General features: G+C 42.7%; 1 protein-coding gene across 1 annotated transcript; it reads left to right on the top strand.

The window, feature by feature from the left end:
* The first annotated feature begins 492 nt into the window (after positions 1 to 492).
* On the top strand, positions 493 to 9,768 carry bmp5 (bone morphogenetic protein 5). The gene is made up of 7 exons (XM_030106101.1): positions 493 to 1,424; positions 3,671 to 3,863; positions 7,066 to 7,214; positions 7,314 to 7,511; positions 8,317 to 8,393; positions 8,533 to 8,643; positions 8,783 to 9,768. The coding sequence occupies exons 1-7, from the start codon at positions 923 to 925 to the stop codon at positions 8,930 to 8,932; spliced, it is 1,380 nt and encodes a 459-aa protein (XP_029961961.1). The 5' UTR covers positions 493 to 922; the 3' UTR covers positions 8,933 to 9,768.
* The last annotated feature ends 1,780 nt before the right edge of the window (positions 9,769 to 11,548 follow it).

Genomic DNA, 11,548 nt, shown 5'->3' with positions numbered 1-11,548 from the left:
ACTCAATCACTGCAGGAGATGCAATAGATAGATATAACACTGAACCATCACTTACATCTGTTATATCTTCATTTTGTACTTCCACAGAAACACACAAAACAAGCTGGTGCACTTGTTGCTTTTGCGCATTTGATAAAGTTTTTAACCTGGATAAAAAACAGGGTCCCTGCAGTGGCTGAATGCTGGAGCCCTCTCTCTCTCTCTCTCCTATAAACACGCGGATTTCAATAAGTTGAGGTGATTAAAAGGCTCTGTCATTAGTCTTTCACTCGTTAAGGCGGCTTCTCAGATTTCAAATGTCTCCTTTTACACTCCCGAGCGCCACATTCATCATGGGACCGGCTGAAGTTTGACTGCGGCCGCTAGAGGAGGATGCAAAAACAAAAGTTGAGTGTGGGATGGACTCAAAAGGGCAACGAGCCCCAATACACGCTCTCGGGAGGGCTTTTTTTTTTTTTTTTTTTTTGTGGAAGGGGGAGGTTAAAAAAAAGAAAAAGAAAAATGCGAGCCGGGGCATGAGTCGAGTGCTTTCCTCTGCTCGGGTTTGACACAGTTCAACACATCCCATCCTCCTGGAGAGTGCGGGTTCCTCATCCCTCGCGCTATGGGCGTACCTCCGTGTTTTTTCACAGCAGAGTAGCAAGGTGCGGGACGGGGTCACGGCTCCATAAATACCCGGTGCGCTGGAGGACTTGGATGGACCCTGGAGGAGTTCAAAACTGCAGGACGAACTTCACGCGCTGGACAGGGGCGTCGTTTGTAGGCGCGCGGACCGGTGGAACTTCTCCCCGGGGTTTGTGGCATCTATCGGCTGATATGGAACATCTATGATTCCGTATTGGCAGAGATATAAATTGATTTATTCGTCTTCCAGAGTGCGATGTAGTTCCCCCTCGGCCCCCGAAGTGAGCTATTTGTCAAGATGACACCTTTGGGCCGTGCCGTGCTCGGACTGGCGTGGAGCTGCGTGACTTTCCTCTCGTGCGCTCACTGCGCGCTCAGTGACAACCATGTGCACTCCAGCTTTATTTACAGGAGGTTGCGCAATCACGAGCGCAGGGAGATCCAGAGAGAGATCCTGTCCATCCTGGGTCTGCCCCACCGGCCGAGGCCCTTCTCTCCCGGGAAGCAGGCGTCCTCCGCGCCGCTCTTCATGCTCGACCTCTACAACGCCATGGCCGTGGAGGAGGAGGAGGGCGCGGGCGCGCACGGCCACCAGCAGCAGGGCGCCGGGAAGGCGCTCGGTGCCAAGGCTCAAGGGCACTCCAGGAAGAGCTACTACAGCCCGCAGCACGCCGGCTACTCCCGTGTGGCACAGCCTTACCGAGCCGCCCCGCTGTTAGGCCACAGCCCCGCGCTGACCACCGCGCACGAGACCAGCTTCCTGAACGACGCGGACATGGTCATGAGTTTTGTCAATCTGGGTGAGTGGCACGAAGCACGCAGGCTCAGTGAAATCCGCTCAGGACGAGCAACCCACTGTTCACTTTTTATCCTTATCCACTCCTGAAAGTGAATAATTAGGAATTTGGAATGCAGGAGTATATAGAAATAAAAAGAAGCAAAAATTGCAATTGATTATAAGGAAAAAATACACAAACTTTTTTTTATGAAAACCCTTTCATACACATAAATTATCTAAATATTGCTAACTATATTATGTTTTTTTTTTCAAATCCAAAAAAAAAAATGTGCAGCTAATTTCTGTTTTATTCTTCTATTTGTAAATTGAAAATATTGAAAGCCCATTTTCCACCAAAACTAAACACTTTTAACATGAACACCAGTGTTCTTTTAGGCTTGTGTGAAATATTTTATACAGTGAAGTTGAACATTTTGACCTTATTAATGTATTTTTCCCTCCTTTTAGAAAACAGAGGGTCTACATAATGATTGTTTTTGTTCAGTAGCTGCGACCCTTCACCCTTCACTTCACTGCCTCTTATCAGATGACTGTCTGACCTTAACAAAATTGGTCTAAATGATTTCCTGTTGTTAAAAGGAGAATGATATTTACTGATGGCTATATTTGAGATTGTGTCACTGAGAGAAAGTAATATCCCTATAATTCAAAGTATAAGTTCAACAGTGAGTTCCACAGCGAGTGTTTAAATATCAGCTCTGTCACTTGTAAACCTCCTCCAAACTGGTTTTTGCTGCTACATTTCAGGACTTTAAAGAATGGTTAAAATTCACTCTAACATTTACGACGCAAAGCATAATGTTAGTATTGTGGCGTTGAGGGTTTAATTTTCTTAAAACATGTAAAAGTGAAATTGTAGAGTTGCTTGAAACTATAATCCCTCACCTTGTTTGAGCCCATCTGTTTCCACTTAGCGCGATAGGCCATGTACACTGTCAGCCTTGAAAGCCGTGCTGGTTCTGGGGACTGTCAGCGGAGTGTTCAATGGGGCTCTGTCTTTATTACAGTACACTCAAATATAGCTACTGACCTCAACTGTTTTAGAAACCTCGATGTGGCATTTCGTGCAGTGTAATGTGCTTACCGTAGCCCTTTGGCTTTTGAAAACATCACTCTAAAAAAAAACAAACACATTTTTTAAACCCAACATTCACAAAATATTTAGCAAAAGGTCTAAATATAACACCGAAAACACTGAAACGTGAGTGATTTGTTAATCTTTTGACTGTACTGATAAAGCAAGCTGGATCCACTTAATGAGCAACAGGTGAAGAATACACACGACTCAAGTGCATCAGCTAGTGAAGCCAGTATTATTTAATTTTTTAGCTGTTGGAAAAGTTACTCCGTGTCGCTTTCAGTGGCACTCCTGCTTCGTATTACTGCCTGTGGTTCATATAATGGAACATTGCTCAGTAGGTAAAAGTCAGGCCTGACCTCTGACCTGTTTGTGCTAAGTAACTGCAGGCGTTCGCTCTCGATAAAATATCAGAGAAAAGCGCCGTGCGATATCGCAGCGGACGTCAGGACATCCGCTGACCCCGGCCACATGCCTCTCTCCTGCCACTGGGTCTCGGTGTGGGAGAGCTGAGCTCACTGTGTTGGCACGTCGACGGCGCTGACGCTGCCTTTGACGAGAAGGATCAATTAGTGTATCACTCTTCACTCCCACCTGACGAACACAGTTTGGTAAAAAATTTCAACCATGGAAAAAGAATCTGCCTTATGTTTCCTGGTTATATTAGAAACGTTTCGTCTCGGCTGTGTGATCCTCTGAGGGTTCTGTGTGAAACCGATGGGAGGTGAGCGCGGGGTCAGAAATGAGGTCAGAGCAGACGCTGAGATGACGAAGAATCCTGTCTGGTCTTTTCTCTCGCTTGAAGAGCGGACGAAAGTGTCTTTAATTGAAATCAGCCTGTTTTTCTTAGCTGACAGCCCATTCATCATGGCCAGAGAATGCAGTTAGGCACACAGTAGAGGGCCTGTCCGGGAACTGCTACCTGTATTCAGTTGACTGATTTAATGAACTGGAAAGTGCTTTTGTTGGTAGTCAAAATGTTTAGATTGGACCTTGAATGTAAAAGAAGATGTGATAAATTACTCTTTTTCTGTGCATAAATGTTGGCATATTTTCTCTTGTGAGCAACGCAAGTGTTGGTTCAGGAGGTGAACGCAAATATTTCATTTTTAAATCAAGGTTCGCTGCCAGTAAAAATGAAGCTCATCGTGAAATATTTTCTTTCCCAGTGGAGAAAGACAAAGATTTTTCTCACCAGCGAAGACACTACAAGGAGTTCCGCTTCGATTTGACTCAGATCCCAGACGGAGAAGCGGTGACGGCCGCGGAGTTTCGTATCTACAAGGATCGCAGTCACGCTCGCTACGACAACATCACTCTGAAGGTCACCATATATCAAGTCACCAAGGAGTATCAGAACAAGTAAGTCCCGGATCAACCCACACAATAAAAACAAGATTGGACTGCAAGTAACTGCTGTCTTATTTTCTTCTTCTTCCTGTGATATAGCTCAACTATTTCTATCATTAAATAAAGCAGGATCTTGAGTCACGCGTCATGTACAAGTTAAACATTAGGTATAGCTCGTATTTGGCCTGTGTAACAAACTTTGATGTCAGTCTTCCTAAGCAATGCTTCAATATGCAGTTTTTGTTGGGGATCCATGAGTCTGTCCTCTCTCGTTCTGTTATGTTGCATTAAATATTTTGAGCCATAGCTTATTTCCTAATTTAGATTTATCTGTGTTCAGCCTTTCACAGATGTCATTTTTGAATTTGACCTGTTCCTTTCTTGTGCTTGCCTGTGAACTTTTAACTTACAAGAAAAAAAGGGTCTCCTCTGGTTACTTCTCTGTAATTATAGATAGTATCTGGATATAAATGGGCCATTAGTGGCCTGTGTGCCACACGCAGCCACCACCTTTACTGACTCTTGCTTACAGGCCTTTTGTGTTCATATATGGTTTCACCAGTGATAAGAGAAAGGTACTCAGTTCACATTTAAACTCTATATCAATCACAATTGCTGTATGTCTAATATATTCCCAAATGAAAAGTGTCAAATGCATACATGTTGAATTAAGGGAAATAGTGTTATTCTATAAATCTGTTGCCTTTATTCTGATTTGCATTTATTGTGGTCGTGCCATGTTGCTAATCCACGATCACTGTCCTGTGAGGATAAACATGCTGATATTTGATTAAAAAAAAAAATTTAAGTTGGTGCAGTCTTTTTGCGCAACTCAGAAAAAGCAACCAGGCAAATGATCTGGATCAAGCATGTTTGCAGTTGTTTGAAATGGTGACAGAACACAAAGCAGAAGGGAAAACGTTGTGCTTGAAGTTGCAAACTGATGGAAAACAATTTAAAGTAGCTGAAACTCCAGTGAAATGAAGGCAGACCTTCTTCGAACCCTGATCTCAGGAGTGCAGCCTTTTGTCGCAGTTCAAAGTACAAAGCCAACACTCTCCTCGTTTGAAAGCTTTTCAAACGCAAACAACATCCCTGTGTCTTGAACTCTGCGGTGCCTCATTCGCACCATGTCTGCCTCACAAATATAGTCCCCGGATAAAGAGGACTCCATTAGCAGGTTGGCCACTTATGAAGCTTGGAAGGTCCGTCAGTTATCACTCGTCTTGTGTTGCATGCCAAGTCGGCCCGTCCCAGATGAAACCTCGGAGGGCCCATATCAGGCGAGGGGGCCGCGGCGGGGAGGGGGAGGGGGCCTCCCTGGGGTGCTCTCGCCGTCACTGTTATGCCCACCACCTGCCCGTCTTAACAATATCCCGGAAGTCTAAAGCACGACATAGCTGAATACACCAGGGTGCACTTAAAAGTGGGCCCACATTTGCTTGCCAAAAAATGTGTGTGGGTGATTGAAGGGAAGATACGACCCTCCTGGGCTTTGAAAAGCTCCGAGTCAATGGACTCTGCCATCTTAAAGGGGGAAGAGAGCTCAGTTCATGTTTTCATTGGGAGCCGTGTGTTTGAATTAGCACATGCAAACAGGAACGAATCTTTTTCAAAACAAAACATCTGTCAGACACAGTGTGCTGGATTTACATCTCAACACGTATGAATGAGGAACTCACATCGTGTGAATCAACGCTGTACATATTTAATCTTTTCTTCACACACCAAGACTGACTGACAGGGGACAATAAGTGATCGCTGACAATCATTTTCAGTCAGTTTTACAAAAATCGGGGAAAGTTTTAAGCAGGTGGTGAGCGCTCTGGCCATATCCGGGAACGTCCTCAGCCCGTCACTGTGAAGTTTACATGATTTCTGTGTGTGTGTGCGTGGGAATTGCTCAGCTTCCTCAGACCCCAGAATTAGTTGAAGTTGACTGGTGACTCATAAATCCTGTTGCTCTGAATGTGAGTGTGTTACTGTCAGTTTCTGTGTTTGCAGTGTGATTTATTAAGTTGTTACCCTGTTGTTGGATAAAGCACTCAGATTATGAATGGATCGATACTACTTGCCATTTTAATAGTAACTTTAAATATAGTAAGAAATGCTTGTTGCCCTTTTAGAGGATTGAGTAACAGTCTGGAGACATTGTAATACGTTTGCTCTGACTAACTAATTAATTTCCTTTCTTTTGAAACATTTTAAGGGGTGATTTTTGTCAGAACTTTGTTTTCCAGTTTGCTTGGCATAGTTTGTCCCTTCACTACCTTCAGAGGCACTTTGCTACGTCAGTAAAACCATCATTCTTGTGCACTCGAGTGGATCAGACAGGCAAGGGGGGGAAAAAAAAGGTCTCTTTAAAATATATTGTTTCATATTGGTACTAGTGATGAAAAACTCCACAGGGTGCCTCTGGAGTCAGACCACTGCACACTAACCTGACCTCCACGTCAACGTCCCGCTCCGCCACTCAACTCTGCTGATAACCATGAATTAACAATGGAAAATAGTAGAATGTGAACCTGATTTGCTGGAGACAGCTTTGTTAAAACATATTGGGTTACCTATATATTCTTTAGTACCCATTCACTTCAACTATTCGTCATTCCAGCAAAACATTTTTTTGCTTTTGCTTTTGACTGAACAACAGCTTTCACCATTACAAATGGAATTAGAGTGGGAAAAAACCCTAAAACTACACCGTTTTTGAGGAAAGACGGCTGTTTGTTATGCTGCTTATTAAATGTTTTCTAAAAAAAAAAAAATATATGTGAGCAATTTCTTCCTTCTCTGAGCCACATTGTTGTCCAACACTAACTTAACATAACCCTTAATGACAATCTGCCACTTGAAAGGAGTCTGATGTAAATGGCAAAACAAGGCCTTTTTAACTCAAGTTTGATTGATGCCGGATGTCAGGATTATTTGGAAAACACACAAAAGCTGATATAAGTGTTCCATAAGTCCTGCAATGTTTTTCACATTAAAAATAATGAAGTCTTCACACATGTTTCTGCCTCATCACTCTGCAGTTTATTGCTAGTCAATAGCTGTTTTTTTTTTTTAATATACAATAGTTGCAATGTTTTGTTTGTAATGTTTGGCACAGAAATGATTAACATACTGTACATTAAAACTGATTTTTTTTAATGCTGATGTTGTGATTGTTTTTTGTTTGTTTTTTTTGGGGTTTTTTTGTGCTTTTCTTCAGAGATGCAGAGACTTTCTTGCTTGACTCCAAAAAGGTGCAGGCGTCCGATGGCGGCTGGCTCGTCTTTGACATAACAGCCACCAGTAACCACTGGGTGATGAACCCGCAGCAGAACCTGGGCCTGCAGCTCTGCGTGGAGACTGTAGATGGCAAGGAAAACTATTTTTCCTCTTTTTGAACAGTTTATGTGCATTTCATATTCTTCAAAAGTTGTTCTGAAGGCTTTATTCGTCTTCTGTATTTCTAAGGACGAAGTATTAATCTGAAGTCTGCTGGAATCATCGGAAGGAACGGGCCGCAGTCCAAGCAGCCGTTCCTGGTGGCGTTCTTTAAGGCCAGCGGGGTGTTGCTCCGCTCTGTGAGAGCCGCTGGTGGGAAGAAGAAGAACCACAATCGCAATAAATCAAATAACCAGCAAGAATCATCGAGGGCACCGAAAGCTGGAGGTACGTTATGATCTCATTCAGATGCTATTTTAGTCTTATCAATAATTTGGCCTTTCTTGTCATTAAAATCAGTTTAATCGTAACATTGCTTGTTTGGACTTTCCAATCATGTCCGTTTGCTCGGCTTATCGGCGAATAGATTTCTGCTGCCAGACGACAAGAGGTCAGGCTACCATAAATATGTAAATAAAATCTTACCTATCAACTCAGTTTTGACTTGTGTACAGGAAACACGAGGAGGCTTTATATTCTGCAGTCTCAGACTTGTGAACTGTAGAGTATCTAATATCTCAGCGCTCGCCAGAGGAAGGAATTGAAATGAATTGTTGCTTTCCTTTGGTTCCATCCTCTAAATGAACAGTACATTTTATCCTCACAGCTCAATTAATCCTTCAACATTTTGTTGGGTATGCAATGGCGTTAATACACATGTCAGCTATGAGAGGCTGATTTCATTGGAAGCTTTAGCTTTTCTCAAAATGTCTTCATAGTGGCCGAAAAAACAACAGAATTACCACACTCGATTCATTTTTTTCCATATGTGCAAATGTGTAATTGTGCAGAGAGATTGATATAATGGATCGAAGCTTATTCCCAAATCCAGCAGCACTGTACGTGCCATTAATCATTTCAAGTAATAACAGTGGAGCACATTGCTGGATGAATTACAGTCATCCATGTGTTTGATTTGTCTGTTAGATAGATTAAATATTCTCCGCAGCATCAACGTCGGTCTCAGCGATCGAAAAGCAACTCATGAAGACCTGCTTTTTTTCTGTGCTAATACGTAACCCCATCGTTTCAGATTATAACACCAGCGAACAGAAACAGGCCTGCAAGAAGCACGAGCTTTATGTCAGCTTTCGAGACTTGGGCTGGCAGGTATGCCTTTTTTTTTTTTTCCAAATCCTGCCGACCAATCACATCGTGAAAACACATGGAATAATGCATTTAATGTCATACATGAGACTGCACAGGAGAACTGTCTGCTGTAAAAGGAATGTGCTTTTATCTTGTGAAGGACTGGATTATTGCGCCGGAGGGCTACGCTGCTTTTTACTGTGACGGTGAATGCTCCTTCCCTCTCAACGCACACATGAATGCAACAAATCATGCAATTGTTCAAACCCTGGTAAGTGTTCTTTGGAGCTGATGGGACATTTGCATTGCAGTTAAAATCACCGATGACGTCCTTCCCATATCAAGCCCTTTTGAAACTCTGCTGAAAGTGTTGCACCTATTTGAAACTGTCTTTGTTCTCTGGTTTGTAGGTCCATTTAATGTTCCCTGACAATGTGCCAAAGCCGTGCTGCGCCCCGACCAAGCTCAACGCGATATCTGTGCTCTACTTTGACGACAGCTCGAATGTTATCCTGAAGAAGTACAGAAACATGGTGGTTCGGTCTTGTGGGTGCCATTAGTGGTGAGGCTGGAGTTTAATTTATGCAACCTGTTATGGGAACCACAAAAAAAAAAAAAAAAAAAAAGAAAAACCATCTCCTACAGGAACGATGTGATGTACAGTATTATGTATATAAAGTTTTATTAATTTATTTTCCTTTTCTTTAAAACAAAAATAGCACTGAATATTGTGATATTTAAATGTATAGGGCGCAATATTGATCTTACTTTGAATCACTCGTCATGTAACTTTCATGTCCTTCGGCATATATTCCGTCACGGTCGCGTCTGTATGATAAATTTCACTGGAGTCTTTGTGATCGCATCGCCTTCTGCTCATTTGTCTCCCTTTCTGAAATAAACAATGTTTTGGGGGTTAATATTTAGTGGCCTGGATGTCATGAAATATTCACCAGCAATAGAAACGGTAATCAAACACAGTGCATCTCAAACAACTGAATATGACGCTGTTAACTTCAACGTCACTACTTCAACAGGCTGTTGGAAACATTTAAAAAAACAAATTGGATCGCCAGAGGAGAAAGGAAAAAAAAATCTCTCTCTTCTAATATACACCTAACCATCCAAAGCTGTTTTCAGGCTGTCACCATCTTTCAGATACTATTTCACCTTTTCTTAGACAGTTTTGTCTTTCATAAGAAAACGTGTTCGCAGAATGTGAAGCTCCAGCGAAGCTTGTATAATGTTGAATGTTCACTTCTGAATGTTTCACAAACCTTGTCTTTTTTTTTTCCTGCAAAGTTTATGTAGCTGTCTCATGAATCGTGTCTCTCACGTCTTATAACCACAAAACATCTTTGCTTCTCACTATTTCTAGCTTATGATTGGGACGTGTATCTTAATATAGAATCTGGTGTATTTGAATAAATGTACCAATTTAAACCTCTCAACTTCTTTGCTTACAGCTTTTCTTGCCCCATTTGTCTCCCGAAACTCGGTCTGTATAAAAACACCAGCGGATCCCTGGTGGTGTCTGTGTTTCTGTTTGGAGTTGAGCAGCTGTCCTCCGTGCCGCTGCAGGACTACCTTCTCAGATTTATAAATGTTTAACGGGGATGATATAAACTGGAGGTCCTTCCACAGAGAGCCTGTTGACATGCTCTCGGGGAGCGGTACTGCTTGTGGTACGGCGCCGGCAGTGAAGCGCCGTGACCTCCACACTCAGCCCAGAACGGTGATTATCACTGTATCATTTTGCAGGCCATCCCTTTCAGATTATGGGGGAGGGAAATACCATATATTGCATTATGTATGTGATGTGTATGCTAGAAAACCTTGACTTTTTTTGCACTCTCTCTGAGCTAATTTTTTTTTTTTTTTTTTTTGCTTTTGCCATCTGCTCCAAGCTGAACTTCTCTCCTGGAAACAAAGTGAAAACCATAAACAACGCTTGAGTAAACGCCGCTGCCCACGTACGGGATAAACAGAATTTCCAGAAAACTGTTGAAGAGCGTGCCACTTCCAGAAAAGCACCGTGGTCGCGCAGGAATCTTCGATTGGCTTGGAAATGTAGGGATTAGGTTAGGGATTAATATTTATTTACACAACTGTGTTGACCTTCAGTGAACACAGGATAAGCACTGTTGCCTTCCCCCCGACCCCCTTCCTACTTTTATAACATTTTTTTCTCTGACATGGCAGAACATTGAGTGACTGTATTTCACTTAATTAAAAGCAGTGGCCGGCCTGCCCAGATGTTACGGGCTCCATCTAAGAGGAGTGTTGACATTCGGTGAATAGAAGAGGCCACCTGCTAACTTGACTCTTGGCTTGAGGGCTGATTTGCATTCCTGCGGCCTGTTGCCTGGCATGATTACTCCCACCACTTAACAATCCCGTCTACTGTTTAATGTCGTGGATTCCTTCCAATTCCGCTGCGTTTCGCACTTGTCCGTAAACGCCGGAGTTTCCATGAATGAGCTTCTATTTAACTTCACCTGAACTGCGCGGCCCTCTCGACAGCGACCTCCCGACCACATGAAAGCGGGGGCTAACAATCGCCATACTGAAGGCAGATTAATATACCGGCCCCCTGTTCCTTTGAGACCCCCGTGGTCAAAAACAGCCTGCAGTGAGTCAGAGGTGCCTTGACATTCATCAGATCAGCACTTCCAGTGGCCACTTCTAAAAACAGGCTGGAAAGAGGTCACAACCCCCCAGGAGTTTACTTTTGGTGGAGTTTTTTTGTGTGTGTGTGTGTGTGGATTATTCATGTCTGTCGCTCCCAGGCTTATAGTATGTCACAACATATTGTTACCTTCACTAAAACATGGTTATATAATAGCAAGATGTGTTTTCAGGTGCTGGTATGAAGTCGTTTTCGGTTTTCTTTTAATCACAAACGTGTTTACGGTCTGATTGGAAAAACAGATGTGCACCTCTGCAACTGTGAAGAGTTTTTTCATTCAGCTGATGCATTTATTCAGAGGAGATCATCGTGGTTGCCTGTCTGGCCATCACAACTGAACATATTAACAATTTCCAAGTTTTTAATGTTGTTAAAATCACTATCAGTAGAGATTGGAAACACTGCAAAGTTAATGGAAGTTGTTAAAAAAAAAAGAGAATTTATTAAGAGAATTCATTGTCAGCACTGAATGGAAGTAAAAATATGG

Source organism: Salarias fasciatus, chromosome 13 (genome assembly GCF_902148845.1).
Source record: "Salarias fasciatus chromosome 13, fSalaFa1.1, whole genome shotgun sequence".
In the NCBI taxonomy this organism is placed as follows: Eukaryota; Metazoa; Chordata; class Actinopteri; order Blenniiformes; family Blenniidae; genus Salarias; species Salarias fasciatus.
The sequence above is the reverse complement of the archived record's forward strand: the minus strand, read 5'-3'. Positions and strand labels throughout refer to the sequence as shown.